Source organism: Nyctereutes procyonoides, unplaced genomic scaffold (assembly GCF_905146905.1).
Source record: "Nyctereutes procyonoides isolate TBG_1078 unplaced genomic scaffold, NYPRO_anot_genome, whole genome shotgun sequence".
Lineage (NCBI taxonomy): Eukaryota > Metazoa > Chordata > Mammalia > Carnivora > Canidae > Nyctereutes > Nyctereutes procyonoides.
Genome location: NW_026575028.1, coordinates 412,873 through 435,068, shown reverse-complemented (window position 1 = coordinate 435,068; position 22,196 = coordinate 412,873). Strand labels below are relative to the sequence as shown.

Here is a 22,196-nt window from a genome sequence, read left to right as displayed (position 1 = left end):
CCTTGGTTAAAAAATATGGTCAGACATCTGCTTTCCTCACTTTACTAACTTTTTAATGTTCTTTCTGGAGTCAATCTTATTCTGCTCCAGAAACAGTGGCTGAGTGGGGTCAGAGTACCTGTGGACCATAGCACTAGGCTAGGGGTGGGGATACCAAGATGCTTTTGAGGTCACTGTCTGAGAGTAATAATTAAAACAAATGCAAAGGCAAATTGCAATTCCTTTTAGTTATTTTATGCTTATTATGTTATTTGTTTTAGGCCTTGGACACATGCAACAGTGTTGGGCAAATATTTGTTTTACTTACTGTACTCAAGGAGTAAGAAGTCCAATGTTAGGGTTAACTTACACTATCAGGATTGCTAAGACTGAAGGCCTGCCCTTCAATAATTTATTTTATTTTGTTTATATATTTTTTAAAGAATTTATTTATTCATGAGAGACAGAGACATAGACAGAGGCAGAGGGAGAAGCAGGCTCCATACAGGAAGCTTGATGAGGGACTCGATCCCGGGTCTCTAGGATCACGCCCTGGGCTGAAGGCAGATGCTCAACCGCTGAGCCACCCAGGCATCCCTCAACAATTTATTTTAAATTGAAGTATAGTTGACATACACTATTATATTAGTTGACATACAGTATATATTAGTCATATTATATGACAACTATATTATATATAGTTGACATACAATATTATATACAAGTAGTGATTTGAGAATTATATGCATTACAAAATGCTCACCACTTGTTCTCTTTTTTTAGATTAAAGTTTCCTTGAGGTTCTTACCATACCATTCCTCTCTTACTGCCTTTACCTGGATGCGGTTAAAATTAAGATTTCTGGAAAGCCTCCCAACATTTCTCCCTTCTCCACCATTCCTCAAATACTTTAAGGTATTTGACTCAAAATTGCACTTCAGGAGATAATTTCAGGAAATAATTTGGGACGTAGATATTCTCTCATGGTTCTCAGCCTTTTATTTATTTTTTTAATTTTTATTTATTTATGATAGTCACACAGAGAGAAAGAGAGAGAGGCAGAGACACAGACAGAGGGAGAAGCAGGCTCCATGCACCGGGAGCCCGACGTGGGATTCGATCCAGGGTCTCCAGGATCGCGCCCCGGGCCAAAGGCAGGCGCCAAACCGCTGCGCCACCCAGGGATCCCGGTTCTCAGCCTTTTAAATACAAGTAATCACTTTTATTTATTTTTTATTTTTTTTATAAATTAATTTTTATTGGTGTTCAATTTACCAACATACAGAATAACACCCAGTGCTCATCCCGTCAAGTGTACCCCTCAGTGCCCGTCACCCATTCACCCCCACCCCCCACCCTCCTCCCCCTCCACCACCCCTAGTTCATTTCCCAGAGTTAGAAGTCTTTATGTTCTGTCTCCCTTTCTGATATTTCTCACACATTTCTTCTCCCTTCCCATATATTCCCTTTCGCTATTATTCATATTCCCCAAATGAATGAGAACATACACTGTTTGTCCTTCTCCGGTTACTGTGGCCAAGTTCAAAAAGGGTGTTGCCTGAGTTCTTCTCTGGGATTTTGATGGAATCTTGTCTCACATTTAGATCTTTCATCCATTTTGAGTTTATCTTTGTGTATGGTGCAAGAGAGTGGTCCAGTTTCATTCTTCTGCATGTGGATGACCAATTTTCCCAGCACCATTTATTGAAGAGACTGTCTTTCTTCTAGTGGATCGTCTTTCCTCCTTTATCGTATATTAGTGGAGCATAAAGTTCAGGGTCCACTTCTGGGTTCTCTGTTCTGTTCCATTGATCTATATGTTTGTTTTTGTGCCAGTACCACACTGTCTTGATGAACACAGCTTTGTAGTACAACCTGAAATCTGGCATTGTGATGCCCCCAGATATGGTTTTCTTTTTTTAAAATTCCCCTGGCTGTTTGGGGTCTTTTCTGATTCCACACAAATCTTAAAATAATTTGTTCTAAGTCTCTGAAGAAAGTCCATGGTATTTTGATAGGGATTGCATTATACGTGTAAATTGCCCTGGGTAACATTGACATTTTCACAATATTAATTCTGTCAATCCATGAGCATGGAATATTTTTCCATCTCTTTGTGTCTTCCTCAATTTCTTTCAGAAGTGTTCTGTAGTTTTTAGGGTATATTTTGAGACCCATTTGAATGGTAAATGGTTCTCCAACCTTTTATTTTCAGGTTGTAGGTGTCCTTCTGTCTAAAATGAGTCTCTTGTAGACAGCAAATAGATGGGTCCTGTTTTTTTATCCAGTCTGAAACTCTGCGCCTTTTGATGGGGTCATTAAGCCCATTCACGTTCAGAGTTACTTGAACTTCTTCTTAAAGGGGAGTTTTAAGAGTCCCCCTTAAAATTTCTTGCAGAGCTGGTTTGGAGGTCACATATTCTTTCAGTTCCTGCCTGTCTTGGAAGCTCTTTATCTCTCCTTCCATTTTGAATGAGAGCCTTGCTGGATAAAGTATTCTTGGTTGCATGTTCTTCTCATTTAGGACCCTGAATATATCCTGCCAGCCCTTTCTGGCCTGCCAGGTCTCTGTGGAGAGGTCTGCTGTTACCCTAATATTCCTCCCCATGAAAGTCAGGGACTTCTTGTCTCTTGCTGCTTTAAGGATCTTCTCTTTATCTTTGGAATTTGCAAGCTTCACTATTAGATGTCGAGGTGTTGAACGGTTTTTATTGATTTTAGGGGGGGATCTCTCTATTTCCTGGATCTGAATGCCTGTATCCCTTCCCAGATTGGGAAAGTTTTCAGCTAGGATTTGTTCAAATACATATTCTGGCCCTCTGTCCCTTTCGGCGCCCTCGGGAACCCCAATTAAACGTAGGTTTTTCTTCCTTAGAGTGTCATTTATTTGCCTTAATCTGTCTTCATGGTCCCTTAATTGATTGTCTCTTTTTTCCTCAGTTTCCCTCTTTGCCATTAACTTGTCTTCTATGTCACTCACTCGTTCTTCCACCTCGTTAACCCGCGTCGTTAGGACTTCTAGTTTGGATTGCATCTCATTCAATTGATTTTTAATTTCTGCCTGATTGGATCTAAATTCTGCAGTCATGAAGTCTCGTGAGGCCTTAATGCTTTTTTCTAGAGCCACCAGTAGCTGTAGAATAGTGCTTCTGAATTGGCTTTCTGACATTGAAGTGTAATCCAGATTTTGTAACTCTGTGGGAGAGAGGGCTGTTTCTGATTCTTTCTTTTGAAGTGAGGTTTTCCTTCTAGTCATTTTGCTCAGTGCAGAGTGGCCAAAAACAAGCTGTATTGGAACACGGGGGAGTATCACTGGTCCCTCTCGCTGGTCTTCTGGGGGAGGGGCCTGCTGTGCTGATTTTCAGGTGTTAGCACTTGGGGGAGCTGCTCTGCCCCTGCCTGCTGCAGGGCTCAGCGGGGGTTGTTTACCCCGTCGGGCCCCAGGAGGAACAGCCCCAGTGGCTATGGCAGCTCTGGAAGCCTGGATTCAGCCTCCGCAGGAACTATGGGGCTCTGGGCTCTCGGCTCTCCGTCCGCAGGGCCTGGAGGCTCCGGGGCGGGGCCGCTGATCTGCTCAGCTCGGGGCAGGAGCGTCCTTGCTGTCCTGGGCCCTCCCGGCCTCTGCCTGTCCCGGGGGAGGCCGGATCCTGGGCTGTGTCCCGGCGCCCTGTGCTCCGGGGCCTGCGCTGGTGGATTCGCGCTCCCGCCCCGCAGCCCCCTCCGCGGAGCCGCCGCCCGAGCCCCTCCGAGCTGCTCCGGTCGGTCCCGCCGTGCGCGCTGCAGCCCTTAGGGAGCTCGGCGCACTCTCCTGCGCTCGCAGGTGTCTGTTAGTGTCCCCGGGAGCCCGAGGGCATCCCCGCCCTCCTGGGTCCTGCCCCAGCTCCCTGCGAGGCCCTTTCCGCCCGCCCGGGAAGGTTGGTGCAGCTCCTGCTCCTCCGGGACGGGGCTCTCCTGTCCTGGGGACACTCGCCCCGGCCTCAGCCCGGCTCCTCGCGGGGCCCCTCCCCCTCGGAGGCCTTTTGTTTCTTTATTTCTTTTTCCCCGTCTTCCTACCTTGATAGAAGCGCGAACTCTTCTCACTGTAGCGTTCCAGCTGTTCTCTCTTTAAATCTCAGGCCGAATTCGTAGATTTTCAGGATGATTTGAAGGCAATCTAGGTAATTTGGTGGGGACAGGTGATTTGGGGACCCTGCTCTTCCGCCATCTTGCCCCTCCCCAAGTAATCACTTTTAATTACATCTCCATCAATCCTATGTTTTGGAATGCTTTGTCAACTAAATAAAATCTATTAACAAATAAGCATTTATTGTAGGTAAATATACAATTTCTTCTTGAAATATTAAAACTGTGTCTTGAGACCCCTTGCATCCCCCATAAGGCCTGCTAGGTGCAAAAACTGTAGGTTTTGAGAACCACTGCTGCTCTCATGGAGAAGACAGAGGAGAGGAGAGGAGATAAGAGGGGAGGGGAAGGGAGGGAGACTCTCTCTTCTCCCTTCCTTTCTCCCTCTCCTCCCCTCCCCTCTTGCAGTGCAGTGATTGTCAATGCCTGGCAATAGCCCCATGTGCTGCCAGTATCTGTACATTAACAGTGACTTTGATGCTGTAAATTACCCCAAAGTACAATTAGTGGCAGGGATTTCTGGGCTAGTGAGGAAAACATTTTTAAGCCAAGGTAAGGTCCTCTCTGGGTCGGTATGTGGTAGAGCAAGCTACCTTCTTCAGCTGTGTAATATTAATCTATTACTTAACCTCTCCTGGCCTCAGTTTCCTTGGCTGTATGTAGTATGATAAGCCTCCTTCCAACTCTAAAATTCTATCAGTCAGGGTGACTCAGGTTATTTGATTATTTCCTAGGAAATAAGGGAGAAACAACAAGAAGGAACATTGCAAATTGCCTGTGGACAGGAAGGTAGGCCAGGGGTATTGGTATCTGGAAACACATTTAGATGTCTCTCCTTTTGTTTTGTTTTGTTTAAAGATTTTATTTATTTATTCATGAGAGACAAAGAGAGAGGCAGAGACACAGGCAGAGGGAGAAGCAGGCCCCATGCAGGAAGCCCGATGCGGGGCTCAATCCCGGGTCCCCAGGATCATACCCTCGGCCAAAGGCAGGCGCTAAACTGCTGAGCCACCCGGGCTGCCCAGATGTCTCTCCTTTTGGAGGGGCTGGTTGAGGGCATGTATCTCCTCAGCTTCCAACCTCATCACACAGTGCTCACCAGAGAATGTCAAGACCAAACGATGCAGAATAGCTCAGGAGAGGTGGGGTTCCTCCTGAGCAATGTGTGCCCATTGCTAGACCATGCAGGGATCCTGAGACGAGTGAGATTCTGTCCCTACCCTCAGGAAGGGCACTGTTGAATAGGGAAATGGCACAAATAACTACAAGAAGACTTGGAAATTGGGAAGGACCAATAAGAAAGACATAAAAAAAGCAAAGCACAATTGGGAAGTTTGAAGGAAGGAGTGATTAGCTTGAATTAGGTGTGATCAGGAAAGATTCCAGAGAGAAGGTAGCATCTTTCTACTCTTCCGTGAGAGAGCCAGGGCTGACTTATTCCTAGTGAGCAGCCATTATTTTTTTGATTTTTTCAGGCTTGTTCTGGCATCATGAAGATTTGCTCAGACTTCTCTGAGTGAATCCTCTGACTCCTGTAGTGGGTGAGAAACAGTGGAAATTGGACAACAGGTCTCCACAGAGTGGCTCCTCCAGTCATCTTTAAGGTGGTGAAGAGGAGCTACGGATGGCCCTTTGAAGAATGTCCTGGGCATGGGATCTGGTTAGAAATCTCCAGTAATTGCATCAGCTTTGCCACTGAAACCAAATGTTTTAAGCTCGGGCAGTTTCTGAGCTTTAGTTTCCTATCTATAAATAGGAATAATAACAATATATCTGTTACTTTGCCCACAGGTTGGTTGTTATGCTCAAATAAAATAAGTGAAGTATTTGGAAGGGCCAGTATTAGGTGTTAATTTTTTTAAAAAGAGTTTATTTATTTATTCATAGAATCAGAGAGGCAGAGACACAGGCAGAGGAAGAAGCAGGCTCCACGCAGGGAGCCCGATGTGGGGCTCGATCCTGGGTGTCCAGGATCACACCCCAGGCTGCAGGCGGCGCCAAACCGCTGCGCCACCTGGGCTGCCTTATTAGGTGTTAATTAAGAAGAAAGACTCTACAGCTAAACTGCTTGGCTTTAAATCCCAGCCCTTCTTCGCATGTCTTATGTGACCTTTGGAAAGTCACTTAACCTCCCTGTGCCTTGGTTTCACCTACAAAATAGGGATGGCACAAAGACTTATGTTATAGAGTTGTTGATGCTACTAACAATGAGTTAAATGTAAAGCACTCAGAGTAGCACCTAGTACATAGTTAATACCATACTATATAAATTGACCTGTCTTATTTTTGTAAAGTACTATAGAGGATGATTATGATGATTACTTCTTAGACACAGAAGTAAGAGTCCTGCTGTGTCTGTATGGTGAGGAGCAAATAGGAAGCATTGAGTTCTGTCTTGAATACCAAGTCCAGGCTTTAAAAAAGAGCCATAAAAATGCCAACTAACAGATGAAGGTCTGGAGTAAGGGAGGCACATCCCCTTGACCATCCTGGAAAAACACCCTGCTAATATTTATCTCTCTGGCTTGCTTCTGGTCAAAAGTCCACACTAGGTATGATTTTACTCCACTGGAGCTTTATCCACCAATGCCCCTGGCTGGAAGAGATGTGTTAGAAGGGGTGGCTATGGATGCTGTCTATTGCTACAGAGTGTAGAACCAGTTTGGAAAAGGCAGGACAGGATGGACATTACTCACCTTAGTAAGAAAGAGTCGAGTCAAATTCTAGGTCAGAAAGTTAGAGTATGGAACTTTGAGGTATAAAGGGATTCTTTCCTCTCCTTACTCATTCCCCAAAATATTTTACCAACCAGCCTTGTATCAGCCTGAACTATTCTGAGGATTTAGAGTCACATGGTGTCTTCTGACCCTCACAGCCACCCTGTGTGGCAGGTGTTGTTATCCATGTCCTCGGAAAAGAACACTGAGGCCCAGAGTGTTTCAGTGACTTTCTAGAGGTCTGATGACTGGTTTAGTCACCGAAGGAACCAGTATTCTAACTAGGATAGCTCATCTTCCAGTCTAGAGTTCTTTCTGCTACAAAAATCCCAACCATTACCTGCTTAAAGCAGGCAGAGCAAATCCACATTCTTAAGGCAATACATTGGTAGACTGAGCACACTGCTGAGCAGAAGGAGGAACACCAAGTTCCAGAGCTCGGGTCTGGGTTAGAGGATGGCTCATCATGTGGATTTTTCATCTCATTTACTCTATTTCCCCAAAATGAAAAGATTCCAATAATACAAATATTAGCATGGACCAAATCTTAGATCAGGCCTTATTTCCACTCCTTGATCTATCACAAGGGGAGGACAGGTGCTTTCACAGATTGTGTCGTGAACCGGGTATACATACTATCTGTTCACTCTCCCTCAGTGGAATGAACTTGCTCATGTTTAGGATTACCGTGTCTTAGCCTGAGAAATTCTGGGTACACTCAGACGTAGGAGAGACGATGGAGTGTCCCAGTGGTAGTCGATTTATGGGCGTAACAGTGCTTAAGGATAAGAGGTGACGTACCGACCACTGAACTCTTGTATAGTAAAAAACTGGGTGAAACACAGTAGAACACAATCATATTTTTATGTGATTTTTCACACACCCCCAACCCCACTCCCCGATCTTGACCTCATTATGGCAGCCACACCACTCAATAGGCAAATTTTGTTTCCGGCAGGGGCAGGTGTGCTTCTTTTAAGGCTGTGCTGCCATCTATTGGAAGCATTTGGAAATGGTAAGAAACTTAGGATTTAGGGAATGGGCCCTTTCAGTCTTAAGGTGATGCTTCCGGACGTGATGGGATGTGGTTGTGCTAGTCTCAACCTGTCTAGGCCTGCTCCAGTCTATTTTCTGATGTTCCTACTGCTTTCCTGATGTTTCAGGAAGACTTCTAAACCTAGTTCTGAGAACAGGGTTTTTATTTGCAGTGTAATAATAATGAAATCTGAAGCAGAACTGATAAAACATTTTGGTAACTTGATTCTCATACTGATCCACATTTTCCAGGGATCTCTGCTTGCCTCTGGAGTTTTTTGTGTGGGAATGAATACTGGCCAGTGAGGAAGAGATTAGGGTGGAGCCTTTCACAAGCAATACTGAAAATATGTTGGTCCCAAGGGCAGTGCTCCAAAGTGAATAGTGATCTTGCTGACAGAGGCTAGTCTTGAGCATGAGGTCCACATTTTCTCTTTACTCTGCCGCCAACCCTGGATTTCCTGTTAGAAAACAAAATTAAATGTAGATACCAACCCTACGTCTCCACTGCTGTCACTCCCAATCTCTCTTTATTTCTCCTGAGCACTTATAATCTGACATACTACTGTTTGTATTTTACTTATTTATTTTGTTTCCTTTTATTATGACATAAACTCCACAAAAGTGAATATTTTTGTCTCTTTTTGTTCACTGTAGGATCTTCAGTACTTAGAACAGGGCCTAGCATCTAGCAGGTGTTCAAAAAGTATTTGAAGAATAAGTGAAGTCCAGACTTTATCATCTTATATGGTTACAGGTCCATACTTCTCTTTCTTCAGAGTTTGATGGCTTTCATGTTTCTGCCTCAGCTTTCCATGAGGACTTTCTGCAGAGAGCTGAAAGCCTAGCAGATGGGTGTGTCTATATCTAGCGATAAGGGAAGGGGATGCATGGTGTAAACTGGCATTTACCCTGTGCCTGATGTTTCTGATTTAATCACCCGGGGACTAAACAATTCTAGAGAATTTTTGCAAATAGTTCAAAAGATAGGGAACTGAGGAGAAACTAAAGCTGAGAGAATCTAGTATAAATTCGGCAGAGTCTGGGGGAAGCACATAATACAATAGCTAATGTAGTTTAGGCATCTGTGTAAATAATTCAATAATTATTATTATAGCTGTAATCTATTGAATACCTGCTCTGTATTAGTTCTTTATTGTAAGTTGCATTAACACCATGTGGCTTTGTTTTCACAATATCTCTATTTCATATGAAGCAATGAGGCTCAATGAGCTTGCTTGTGCAATGATTGTAAATTCTCTGAATAGAAAATGTAGAACTCAGGCCTGTCCTGCAGAACAGAATAGTGGTTAAATATATGGCCTCGTTGACTTGGTTTTTGTGTGACCTTCAGCAAAGTGTTTAAATAAGCTCCAACGTCCTCACCTGTGAAATGGGGCTAGCAGTTGCTCTTAATCCCCCCAGGGTTGAGGGAAGGATTACATGCGGTTGTACGCGAAGCGCTCGGCGTGGGGGCAGGCCCCATAGGCGCCGGCTGAATGTGCGCTGCGTCTGGGAAGGCAAAGCGCGTGAGAAGCGTCCAGCTCCGGAGTTTCCCCTCGGTGCTCTCTGTCCTCCTGAAGTTCTAATTGCTCTTCTTGCAGAAGCTCAGATTTAGAAGCCTGCATGTAACTCCACCTCCGTTACTGGAATTTCCTCCGTCTGGCCTCTGCTGGAACTGGTTGGTGCGGGGACTTCGATTTACTTTCCGAAGCTTTGGTGCCAGTTTGTTTTCTCCGGGGACAGCGAGAGTTTCTGGGGCGTGGTATGCTGGGAGTTGTAGTCCGAACTCCCGCATCTGCATCAAGATGGCGGCTGAGCCGAGAGCCAGAGAACCACAACTCCCAGGGTCCTCCGCGCCCCCGGGGACCCCGTGAGTCCACAGGGACTGCGAGAGCTGGAGATGTCGGTGCCCGTGTCCCGCGCCTGCAGTGAGCGGCCCTGTTCATAAAAAGGAACCTGGACCGGCACTCCCCGGGGCTGAATCGGTATCCGTACATGTCGCGGGGCCAGGCATTCCAGAGATGCAGCTCTTCTGCGAATCTGAGGTGTGAACTGGTTCCCCGGGGGTCCGGCTGTTTTGATCTGCAGCAGCCGCCCGGCGAGCCCGGCCTTTGCCCTAAATACGGCCACTAAGGGTTCCCCCTCCGGGACGCGGCCTCGGGAAGGGCTGTGGGCAAGGCTGTGAGGACTGTCCCTCTTCTCCCAGGCCGGCTCGAGGGTCCTGGGGCTCCCAGCGAGGCTGCTGCTCTGACGTCCGCGGAAACAGGCCCTGACCCCGCTGGCGATGAAGAGTGACTCCGCGAGCCCTGCGGCCGCCCTCGGCGGGCTGTGGGGGCCGCGGAGGAGCAGCGAGCCCGCTCCCGCCGCCCCCGCCGCCGCCGCCCTGCTGGAGGACGCCGCAGACCTCCTGGTGGTGCACCTGGACTTCCGCGCCGCGCTGCGCACCTGCGAGCGCGCCTGGCGGAGCTTGGCCGGCGACCAGGCGGCAGCGTACGTGCTGGGCTCCGCTCCTTTCCGGGTGACCCTGCCGAGGGCCTCGGGGTCTCGGGAGTTCTGTCCTTTCCAGGGTGCTCACAAGGAGCCTTACGCCCTCTGAGAGGCTGGTGTGCCCCTTCTACGGAGGAGGAAACTGAGGCACTGCGCAATGACCACGTTTTTCTTATTGGGAGAGGAGATTAATGGAGCTTCGTGAGAACGCACAGCCAGTTCTTTTCTCCCTGTTCCGTGTACAGTGGCATGGGGGGGGGGCGGCGCGGGGGACACAGATGTGCACTAAGTGTTAAATTATCTCAGTAAGCGGGTGGTGGAAGTGTAGGTATGCTTCTCTCCTCCGCGTTGTTCACTTCTGACCTTGGCTGATAAATGGAAATGGAGTTCGGAGCTGGAGTAGTGTCCTGGTCCTGTTGAAGGACGGGATTAAAGAATCAATCCGGAGAAGACCTTGGCTCTGCCTTGCTCTTTCTGATGCTGTTAGCCTCTTTGGGAAGTTGAGGGCATCATTTCTCTACGGATTGCCATCTTGATTTAGGCACACTAAGGAGGTGGTGGGTAGAGTAGTCAAAGCTGACTCCAGAAAACGACGAACTGGGGGAACCCTGGCTGTGTTTTTAGGGGATAGGGGATACGGGCCTGTTGCAGTACATGCCGGAGGCCGTGATTTGGGGTACCTGGATGTACCTCACGTGGTGTTAACAAGCCAGTTGTGAAGTTCCTATACCCACACTCAACCAGAAACCTTGCAGCATCCCCACTGCTCTACTAGGCAGACTTTTAGCTCCAGCTCTCTTTCCACCCATACACCTGTGCTACATATTGTCCCTTTTCCCTACCCTAATTTCATCTGGATACAAAGATGTATGTTAGGCAACAGTTGAGTTGCCTCCATGAGATTTACAGGGACTTTGAACTCCTGGGGGAAAGGGCAGTTTTCTGTGTTGGCACTCAAGAAACCAGTTGTAATTTGAGAGCCTCTTGAATACTAAAGGGGAAGATAGAGGTGAAGGCTGCTGAGTTGGGAGCTGGGGAGGAACAATCCCAGGGTGAATGTAGTAATGGAAATGAGAATCTATCTATCTTTTTTTTCTTTCTTTTTTTTTCTTTATTTATTTTCTTTCTTTCTTTTCCTCCTTCCTTCCTTCCTTCCTTCCTTCCTTCCTTCCTTCCTTCCTTCCTTCCTTCCTTCCTTCCTTCCCTTTCTTGTGTGTGAGCAGGCAGGGTGGGGAGGGGCAGAGGTAGAGGGAAAGAATCTCCATCAGGCCCCACACTAAGCATGAAGCTTAGAAAGTGGGGCTCAATCCCAAGATCATGACCTGAGCAGAAACCAAGAGTCAATGCTTAACTGACTGAGCCACCCAGGTGCCCCTGGAGGGGAACCACTCCTAAACTTGAATTGGTTTTTCTGCTGGCAGCTCCTTGGAGGTGAAAGGCTCCCTTTGTGTTGTGGGGATCCAGGCCCTGGCAGAAATGAATCGGTGGCGGGAAGTCCTGTCCTGGGTTCTTCAGTATTACCAGGTCCCTGAAAAGCTACCCCCCAAAGTCCTGGAACTATGGTAGGTCCTTGTTCTGATTCATTGGATCGGCTCAGGAAAAAGAGGATTTTCATGTGTTTTTCTGAATCTGTGCCTAATATCTTTTTACCCCATTGCCTACCATTTCCCTCTATATCTAATTTTTTTAACCTCAAAACATAGCCATGAAGGATGAGGAAGGGAGAATTTAGGAATGGGGTAGAGAAAAAGAGAAGAGACAATGGGAATAGGAGATGTGAAGTGGAGTATGTCCTAGCTGAGAGAGCTTCTTGCAACTTCCTAGGAATCCCTAATTCTTTTCAGTATCCTCATCCCATAGGGAAGGACTGGAGGACATAGGGGAGGGGTTCAGTGGGAAAGGGTGGTAGTTAGGAGAATCAACTGTGGAGCACTGACTATTCTTTTTTTGAAATTGTATTATTTGGGGCTGCAGTGTTCTTTTATACAGCAAAATGCAGGAGCCTGGAGCTGTGCTGGAAGTGGTCAGTGCCTGGCTGCGAGACCCAGACAATCAAGGCCTTCCAGAATACAGAGCCTTGGCAGAACTTCACCTGCAGCGGGTGCTCCTGCCTCTCGGCTGCTTGTCAGAGGCTGAGGAGCTAGTGGTGGGCTCTGCAGCCTTCAGTGAGGAAGAGCGGTTGGATGTACTTCAGGACATTAGGAAGGCAAAGCAACAGCAGAAACACCAACACTTGGGCTCTGAGGAGGCCCAGAAGTTGAACCAGGAAGGTAGGACATCATCCTTCTGTGGCCACTGTAAAGTGGAGTTGTGGGCTTTCCCCTATACCTTGGGGTTTTCATGACATTCCCTGGAGCAATTATTTGGATGAGTAACTCCTAAATTGCAGAATAGGAAACCTGTTGATTTGATTAAAAAGCCAAACTTTGACCCTCTGTAGTTGGCAGTGGAAGGAGAATCCCTATATAGGGAGGTATCGATGAGTCTCAGAACCTTAATTCTTGTCTCTTGAAAGCCACCTTCTCCTTAGGGTCCACTCACTAGATCTCTTGTCTCTGTCATGCTGGCCTGAGTGGGATGTTATTCCTTCCTTCAAAGCTGGCCCAATACAGACACACCTGAGCTGTGCTGTGGGATAGCTAAAGGAAAATAAGAAGCTGCTCCAACAAGTTGGTCACTTGACTTAGATAAGCTTCCGTATCTACAGCTAGGCCCCATTGCCCTACCTCTGTCTGCCTTTACGTACTAGATCTCCAGGGTATCTGCCCATTAGAGTGCACTTTCACACAATGGTTTTTATAGGGAAGCTATTTGAGGACCCAACATCATACACCTGGCTATTATCATACAGAGGATGCCTCATAGAGTTGGGTGTGGGCATGTGTGTTATTTTGTTATAAGGGATTTTAAAGGTCCTCTACTCCAGACTTGGCACTGCTTGTTCTCAAATTGGTGGTGTTCATGTTTATATTTATCACCTAAGACTTTTGACTTCTTTACTATATATATTGAGTGCCCTTCATTTTCCTACATTAATGTGATAATCAAGAACTATTACTCCGTGTAACTCTCTGTACATATCTTAGGCCAAAATATAAAGAATACTGTAAAATAATATTTAAAAAGTACACCAAATATGCCAGATTTACCCAGCTGAGTAGATGTTGTCTATCAAAAGTCTCTCCTAAGGAGATGACATTCTAGTGTTGTAGTCTCTCCTTAAAACATTTTTGGAGCTTTTGGAATTTCTTTTAGAACTACATGAGCAAACTAGACTTGTTACCTTTTGCTCAACTCTCATAATTAAGCTCAAAGCTCAGAGTCAGAGAAGCTGGTTCTCTTGGACTGGACTACCCTGCAGTTATGCTCTCTTTTCCCTGACCAGGCTCCTTCTCCCACAAGTTCCTGTCACTAATGATGTTGTTTCGCCGGCTTTGGGATTCTGTAGTGAGCCACTTCTTCTCCATGCCCTTCAAAAAGAGCCTCCTGGCTGCCTTGATCCTCTGCCTCTTGGTGGTGAGGTTTGATCCAGGTGAGTAATAAAGCCTGTCTTCTCTCCCACCCTTCCTCGGGAAGGTACAGTTGAACAGGGGCTGGGCCTGTGGGAGCCTGCTGGGGATGGAGACAGATTCCATGCCACTTCTCCCTGAGTCTTTTCTATAAGGAGGGACTATTGGACCTCAGTGAGAGCCAGACCAGCTCACGTAGGAGAGAACAGCCTTGGAGTCCATGAGAGCAGTCTGGAGGAAATCCACTGTACTCTATTGACCTTCGGACATTGACTTTGAGTCATTGTCATCTACTTTATCTGAGGATGAACTCTGACTAGAATGTGATAATTAGAAAAAAAATTTCCTCATTGGATATCTAAAAAATTGTGTTAAATTCTAAGTGAAATACATGTACATCTTAGAAAATGTGGAAAATAGAGAAAAGGAAGAAAACAGAAATCGCCTATAAGTTTGCTATTGTAGTGGTTGTGCTTTTAGTCTCTTTCTATATGGATATAGATACAACTTTGCATGTTATAAATGTTCTTTAAAACATGGCTTTAGGGATGCCTGGGTTGCTCAATGGTTGAGTGTCTGCTTTTGGCTCAGGTCATGATCCCGGCAGGGAGCCTGCTTCTTCCTCTGCCTCTGTTTCTGCCTTTCTCTCTGTGTTTCTCATGAATAAATAAATAAAATCTTAAAAAACAAGAACAACATGGCTTTACATTTTATGTATTATTTAACATAAATAATATTCTAAGTTACAGAAACTTCCATAATTGATCAATAACCCCCTGTTATTGAACATTTTGATTATTTCTTACTCTGTTTTCTGCAGTGCTGTGCAGCAGACATGAACTCCCTAAGTACTATTTGGGAACAACCCTGGTTATTTCCTGAGGATTAACTCCCCAAAATTAAGTGCTGGGCCAAAGATTAGGAGCTTACTCTTCTAGATTTTTATGTTTGTGTGTTACTCTATGTGACTTATGGTCTAATCTCTACTCTTCTTATGAATTTAGACTTAGAATAGACATATAACTTTCAAAACTGCGGGGAAAACTGGAAACCCTATTCCAGTCCCTTCATTTTCTTTTTCTTTCTTTTTTGGTCAAGAAACCTAAGAACCAGAAAAAAAAAGTGACTAGCCCAGGATCACACAAATAATTTGTCTATTTAAAAAATTGCCAGTTCTTGGGTGTACCCAGGTGGTACAGTTAGTTAAGCATCTGACTTGGTTTTGGCTTGAGTCACAATCTCAGGATTGTGAGATCCAGCCCCACATGGAACCTGGTGTTGGGCTCCGAGCTCAATGGGGGAGTCTGCTTGAGACTCTCTGCCTCTGCTCCTTCTCCCACTTTCTAGTCCATGTGCACACTTTTTTTTTTTCCCCATGTGCACACTCTTGAGCATGTGTACTCTCCCTCTCTCAAATACATAAATCTTGGGGGAAAAAAAAAAGAAACTAACCCAAACCTCCCAGTTCTCGTGTTTATCTTCAGGTCTTCCCCATTTCCCCCATTCACCTTTCTCTTATTCTTTTTTTTTTCTTAAGATTATTTATTTATTCATTCATTCATTCATTCATTCATTCATAAAGACACACACAGAGAGAGAAAGACAGAGGGAGAAGCAGGCTCCATGCAGGGAGCCGGATGTGGGACTCGATCCCAGGACCCCAGAGTCATTCCCCGGGCCAAAGGCAGGCTCCAAACCACTGAGCCACCAAGGGATCCCCTTATTATTATTATTTTTATTTATTTATTTTTATTTTATTTTATTTTATTTTTTTTAATTTATTTATGATAGTCACAGAGAGAGAGAGAGAGAGAGAGAGAGAGAGGCAGAGACATAGGCAGAGGGAGAAGCAGGCCCCATGCACCGGGATCCCGACGTGGGATTCGATCCTGGGTCTCCAGGATCACGCCCTGGGCCAAAGGCAGGCGCCAAACCGCTGCGCCACCCAGGGATCCTTATTATTATTTTTAAAGGTTTTATTTATCTATTCATGAGAGACAGAGAGAGAGAGAGAGAGAGGCAAGGACACAGGTAGAGGGAGAAGCAGGCTTCTCACAGGGAGCCCAATGTGGGAGTTGATTCCAGGTCCCCAGATCACACCCTGAGCCGAAGGCAGATGCTCAACCACTAAGCCACCCAGGCATCCCCCTTTCTCTTATTCTGTGAGCTTTTTTGCATAGCTCCAAGCTGTCCTTTTTGGTTTGCTGAATAGAAGACAGGAGTACAGCTTTGTTTGAGGAAAGAGTCACTTGTTAGTTCTCAGGAAGGCTGACGATAGTTTGTGTTCATTCCTGTCCACTCTCTGACTTTCTACTTTGTTCCAGAGACTTGATAAAAATTTAGAATTTTTTTGTATGGTTTTTAGAAGTCGGTTTCTTCTGAGCGAGGGCAGCAAGAGGCAATTTGAGCTTGCTGCTTCCCAGGCTACTCAGAGCTTCGCAGTGCTCTGGCCTGGCACTCCTGACCCCCACTGGCAGTCTTGACTCATTGCAGCAGTGGTGCTGTGAGGAGAACCTATGACGATGCTGCAACTAGAACTCTATAGGAAGGATATAAAGAGAATAGACTGTCAATAGCTTTCTTTAAAAATAACATTTTTCTAAAAAAAAATAAAAATAAAAATAACATTTTTCTTTTTATTTTTTATTTATTTATGATAGTCACAGAGAGAGAGAGAGAGAGAGAGAGGCAGAGACATAGGCAGAGGGAGAAGCAGGCTCCATGCACCGGGAGCCCGATGTGGGATTCGATCCCGGGTCTCCAGGATCGCGCCCTGGGCCAAAGGCAGGCGCCAAACCGCTGCGCCACCCAGGGATCCCCATTTTTCTTTTTAAGAAAGAAAAAAATCAGTTAAAAAATCAGCAATCAAATAAGGAAAAACCAATCAGCTCAACCTTAATTCCGAAGAGGTAGATTGAACTTTATTTTCAATATAATTAACTAAGGATGAAAATAGATAATACTGTCACTTGGCTCCAGGTTAAGAAGGTATGAAAAGGAATTTAGTGAAATGTCTTCTCAAATTTATCTTCCCAGAGGCAGCCACCATTACGAGTTTTTTTGTGTGTGTATAAAAAAGTTAGGGTAAAACATAATAAGTTTGGATCTTTTTCTCAGCAAACTTAAGGTCACTCTAATCCAAGTGAAGAAAATATATCTCATAAAGTATATCCTAGAGAAAGTGAAATTCTTTATTATTGGGAAGGGGAGGAGGAGCAAATAACACCAAGTATCAATATATGCTTTAAAAAGATCATGCATGTTCCCAAAACAGTAGGATTTCCCAGGGATGGGACTTGAGGCTGAAGGGAGGAAGAAGGGAGTAGAGGCAGGCACACTGACAACCATCTTCCTTTTCCCTGCAGCTTCTCCTTCTTCCTTGCCCTTCCTCTACAAGCTGGCTCAGCTCTTCCATCGGATTCAGGAGGGCATGTTTTCTCTCTACCGGCTTCCTGTCCACGACTGAGTGGTCTTTCCCATTCCACTCACCATCTCTACTCTCCAAGTCTGCCAGGACAGAAGCAGAGTAACTCATCAGTGGCAGCTCTCCTGTTTTTGGCTGGGTGCTAGTGGGAATGGGGCCAGCCCCAATTCTAGAAAGAGGTGATCCAGTCTGGTGAACTGTGTTTTGCCACCTGAATGTTCTCCCCTTTGCACCCCACTTTGGCTGGTGTTGGTAGGTAATGTGGGAACAAAGTGGGGCCAGAGGCCACAAATCCTCCAGAATAATACTCCCTTATACCCAGAGGCCCCTCCTAAAGGAGGAGTTTGGGAGAGGAGCGTGTCCATGAAATATTCCATCTTCTTGTCAAAGGCAAGGGGTTGATTTCTCAGGTCAGGGTGTTAATGAGGCTGGAAGTACAGAAAACTCTGATGGAATGACCCTTGGCCTTTCACTTCCTTCAAAAAGTTACCTCTGAAAATTGCCTCACAAGGCAGGTACTTAATTAGGCAGAGTAAAGATCTGAGAGGGCCTCTTAATTCTTCTCTATGCTCCTCTCCACTGGATCTGTGGACAGGAGCAGAGAGAGGTTATTTATCAATACACCATTCCTGTGGTTCTGCAATGGGCTTGAAGCTGCTTGGGCCCTCTCTTTTCAGACCAGGATGTGGTTTTCAGGTGACTGTTGAAAGCCAAGTAAAGCTGCTCTGCTCTTCTCACTGGGTAAAGTGATGTTGCTTGGTGCCCCTGGGCTTCAGCTCAATTTTCCAGGTTGTCAGTGGCCAAGTCCTGCTCTATTACACACAGTATTCCTGTGCTCTCTTCCTGTCAATCCCTGCAATAGTATTTTTGCACTTTTTCCTATGGCTGTTTCACTAGGTTCTGCCTATATCATTGCCTTCTTGGTGCCCGCTGTTGCTAGTTGCCCCCCTTCCTATGTCCTGTTGTTCTAGTTATAGTACACTGTTGGTATAATGTACAAGTTTTTCTGCTCATGTGGCCTTGAAAAGTAGGCCAGCCCCAGAAGCTGATGAGCTGAAAATGGAACTGGGTAATCAGGTGAGCTAGAAGGGATGTGTGGAGGGAGTTGGGCAGAGGGGAGATACGGGTTTTGAAGTCAATGAACAATTCATTGCGGAGGCATTGGGGCCATAGCATTTGAGAATTTGAAATGTTTCAGTGTTTTCTGTCACTGGCTGCCAGAATCTCAGATGTTTCTGTGCAAGTCAATATAAAACACTGCTGTGCTGTTGGAACTGTAAAAGGCTTTCAACAGGGGCTAGGCTTTTTAAGGCTGAAGGCCAAGCAAACCACCCCCTGCAGGGGCTTCAGGCAGTGTTGATGCCAGGAATATAGGAGGTGCTTATTAGTTTCTAGTGGGTTGCTTTTCAGGAGTTTCAAGTCAACAACTTCTCTTTAGTAAAATGGGTAGAATAAGTAAACCTCATGGGCCCTAGGTAGAAAAGTTGGCCCTAGGGTGTGGTCCAACTCTGTGGGAAATGAATCCGTGCTTTTACATACAGAGTTTTAAATAGAGTTAAGAACTCTGGGGAGAGGCAAGGAGACAGGTTAGCTTTGGTATCTCTCTGTTAGAATGATTTCTCAAAATGAAGATCTAGTACCTTTCTTGACCCTAGATAAAAGTCTTTAATAGCTTTCCATGCATCACATGGCATTTCTTAAATCCATCATGCAATTTAGGGCATCTTCTGCACTGGTGTTGGCTAACACCTCCACTTTCGTGCAGGCCTCTGTTCCTCACACATGCTGCCCGCCGGCTGTGCAGCCTGTCATAGTTTTCTGAACATTTCCTGCTCCTTCACACCGCTGAACCTTTAGCACCTGCTCTTCCCTCTGGGAGGTCCAGCTCCCACTTTTTGCCTTGTTAGCTCCTCAAATTTCCAGACTTCCTCAACGTTACCTTTGGGAATCCTTTCCCTATGTCTTCTGCTTCCATGTCCCTATTTCCTATCCTTCTTGTGGTTGTGACCTCATGGCTGTAAAACTGTGAAGTTCTTTGTTCCCTCCAGTCACTGTGAGCTCTTTGAAGCTGGGGAATGTGGCTTGTTGCAGTGTTTAAGAATCAGGTTTGGATCCCTGCTCTACTACTCATGGAGGTATGTGACGGTTGGAAACTGACCTATCCTTTCTCTGCCTCAGTGTCCTCATCTGTTAGTGAATTATTATCTCATAGACCAAGTAAAGGAGAGCCGACTTAGGAAGTGCTTAGCATGTTATCCTGCTCCAAATAAGAGCTCTTGTGAGTGGTAGCTGTGTCCTGGTCGCCTAGCCCAGCCCCCAGGAATGTGAAGGTATTCAGAGATATTCAGATTAATGAACTGTTTCAGCCACCATGACATAAGATCTGTGTGCTTTGGTGTGTTTTGTATTGTGAAAAGTCTGAGTAAAAAGAAGACCCGACTATGCCCACCTTCTTTTTCTGTCTGTTCCCTAAAGTTCCTCTGTATTATTCTGCTTGCAGGCCTCTAGGTTCTGTTTGATGTTTGTCTTGAACTCTTAAGTGTTGTCTGATAACCAGCCCCAATTCCCTTCCTAGTCCAACGAGGTACTCAGAATCAGAACTGCTCTGATGAGACTTTGACCCTTTCTAAGGATGGAGGCTGATATTCATATCAGTCTTTAAGTCTGGGCTTCACGAGGTCAGAAATGAAGGGAGGGCTTCCTTGTTGGACTTAGACCTGTGTTAGCCATTAGCCACATGGGGTTTTTGAGCATTCGAAGTGCGGCTAGTCCAAATCAAGATGTTCTGTAAATGTAAAATACTCACTGGATTTTGAAGATTTAGTACTAAAAAAAGAATGGAAACTCAGTAATTTTTACATTGATTGCATGTTGAAAGGATAATATTTTGGACATATTGGGTTAAATAAAATCTATTAAAATTGATTTCAGCTGTTTCTTTTTACTGTTTTGTAGGGCTCCTAGAATGTTTAAAATGACATATATGACTCACATTGTATTTCTATCGTATAGTGCTGTTGAACACACAGTATACATCAAGTTCAGAGGGGATAGCAATCAGCATTATATGCTGGGATTTTACAGAGTGTTAGATTTGGGAAGATCATTTCTTATAGCACCTCCTCCCTTTTTTAAGTTACGGAAATTGAGATCCGTAGAGCTGATGTGATTTGCCTCAAGATGCATAGCCTGAATAAGATCAAGGTCTCCTGACCCTCGAGTCTGGTGTTCCTGTCACTGTGCCATGATCCTGCTTCACTTGCTCTAAAATCAGTCACTCTCTGGCTGAAATTCACTGTTAATATACACATATATCTAGGAGGGTAACTTCACTTGGAGTTGGTAGATTCATTTTATAGACTTTTTTTTTTTTTTCATTTTACAGGCTTCTGAGAGAATACAACATAGAACAGGTATTTTAACCTTTAGGGATGCTGAGAAGAGCAGCAATGGGTAATGTCTATGGTCAGACAGGAGGCTAGGGAGGTTGGGGTGAGGGGGAGAGGTGGCATTAGGCTACCGTGGGCCATCACAGGGGTGGAGGTGGGGGACTGGTGAAGGACATAGTTGTTCTGCTTCCAAAAAGCCGCTTAGAAGGGACTCTCAGCTTTGTGCAGGTGCTCTCTGCTCTTGTGCACATGTATGTTTGCACATGTGTGCATGTAAGGCATTTAAAAATGATACAGAAGTTTTACATATGGGGTACAGATTTCAAAATCACAAAAGGATATTCATGGAAAAGAGTACCTTTATTTCCACTCCCAGTTTCCTGCCCAGAGGCCACCACTGTTAATTAATTAATCTTGGATGATTGTTCCTCATTGGCTCACGTAGAGCTGCCTCATTCTTACTAGCTATTCAGTATTCCATTGTGTGATAGGATTGCAGTGTATAAAACCCCCTTTCTCTTTTTAATATATTGAAACTTCTCTACCTTCTCCTAAGTTGAAACACAGCCACTCTGAGCTTGAGATTAGCAGGTACTGGTCTTGCCTCTTTACAGTCACTTCCTAGCAAACATGGGGCAGTCTGTTCAGCCTGTCTGGTAACTACCACAGCCGCAGTGGGAGATAAGAGCAGGCCCTTTCACATCCTGGACATTCAGTTTTTCTGAATCTCGACTGGTGCTAAAGCAGCAGCCTCTGCCATCTGGTGAAAAGAGCCAGAGGAAATGGCAGAAAGAGAAAGCCCTGACATGAATTGCAAGTAGGGCACTGGCACACCATCTTGCCCTCTTTGCCTTCTTACATGGAGGAGTCCCAGGGCCAATGGAATTTCACCTCTGGCACCCACAGGTGAGGCCTATTGTAATTCCGTTAAATTTTACTCTCTGGCTTAGGCAAGCTTCCTGCCATAGCACTACTTTGGAATTTGATACATGACGCTGAAGTGTTTACTAGAAGAAAGTAGGGCCCTTTTGCTTCCCTTCCTCTGGAAACCTTAGTTTTATGGACTGATAAGAAGTGAAGTTAAAAGGCAACGTGCACAATGTCCTTAGCAGCCTATGAAATCCCTCTCTGCGCCATTCCTCCAGATATTGTTTGCTGGTCTCTAGGCCTCCTGATAAAACAATGACAGTTTTTCTTGTGTTAAAGCAATACTGATATATATTTTGAAAAATATTAATAATTGCATAGAAGGGCAGCCCCGGCGGCGCAGCGGTTTAGCACCGCCTACAGCCCAGGGTGTGATCCTGGAGACCTGGGATCGAGTCCCACGTCGGGCTTCCTGCATGGAGCCTGCTTCTTCCTCTGCCTGTCTCTCTGCCCCTCTCTCTCTGAATAAATAAATATTTAAAAAAATTGCATAGAAGCAAATATGGGACTTGTGATCCCACTAGTCAGAGGTAACCACTGTCAATATTGGTTGATTTCCTTTCAGGTTTATTTTTTTTTAAACACCTAACCTTGGTAGCCCAGA

At 45.3% G+C, this 22,196-nt stretch overlaps 1 protein-coding gene across 1 annotated transcript; it reads left to right on the top strand.

The window, feature by feature from the left end:
- The first annotated feature begins 9,741 nt into the window (after positions 1–9,741).
- PEX26 (peroxisomal biogenesis factor 26) lies at positions 9,742–20,201 on the top strand. The gene is made up of 6 exons (XM_055315449.1): positions 9,742–9,901; positions 10,063–10,346; positions 11,765–11,905; positions 12,318–12,613; positions 13,729–13,875; positions 17,218–20,201. Exons 2-6 carry the CDS (start codon positions 10,141–10,143, stop codon positions 17,316–17,318), a joined length of 891 nt encoding a protein of 296 aa, XP_055171424.1. The 5' UTR covers positions 9,742–9,901; positions 10,063–10,140; the 3' UTR covers positions 17,319–20,201.
- The last annotated feature ends 1,995 nt before the right edge of the window (positions 20,202–22,196 follow it).

Coding starts and splice junctions, on each gene's coding strand:
- PEX26 (XM_055315449.1), top strand. CDS start 10,141: ATGAAGAGTGACTCCGCGAGCCCTGCGGCCGCCCTCGGCGGGCTGTGG. Junction 10,347..11,764: donor GCCGGCGACCAGGCGGCAGC/GTACGTGCTGGG, acceptor TTCTGCTGGCAG/CTCCTTGGAGGTGAAAGGCT. Junction 12,614..13,728: donor CCAGAAGTTGAACCAGGAAG/GTAGGACATCAT, acceptor TTCCCTGACCAG/GCTCCTTCTCCCACAAGTTC.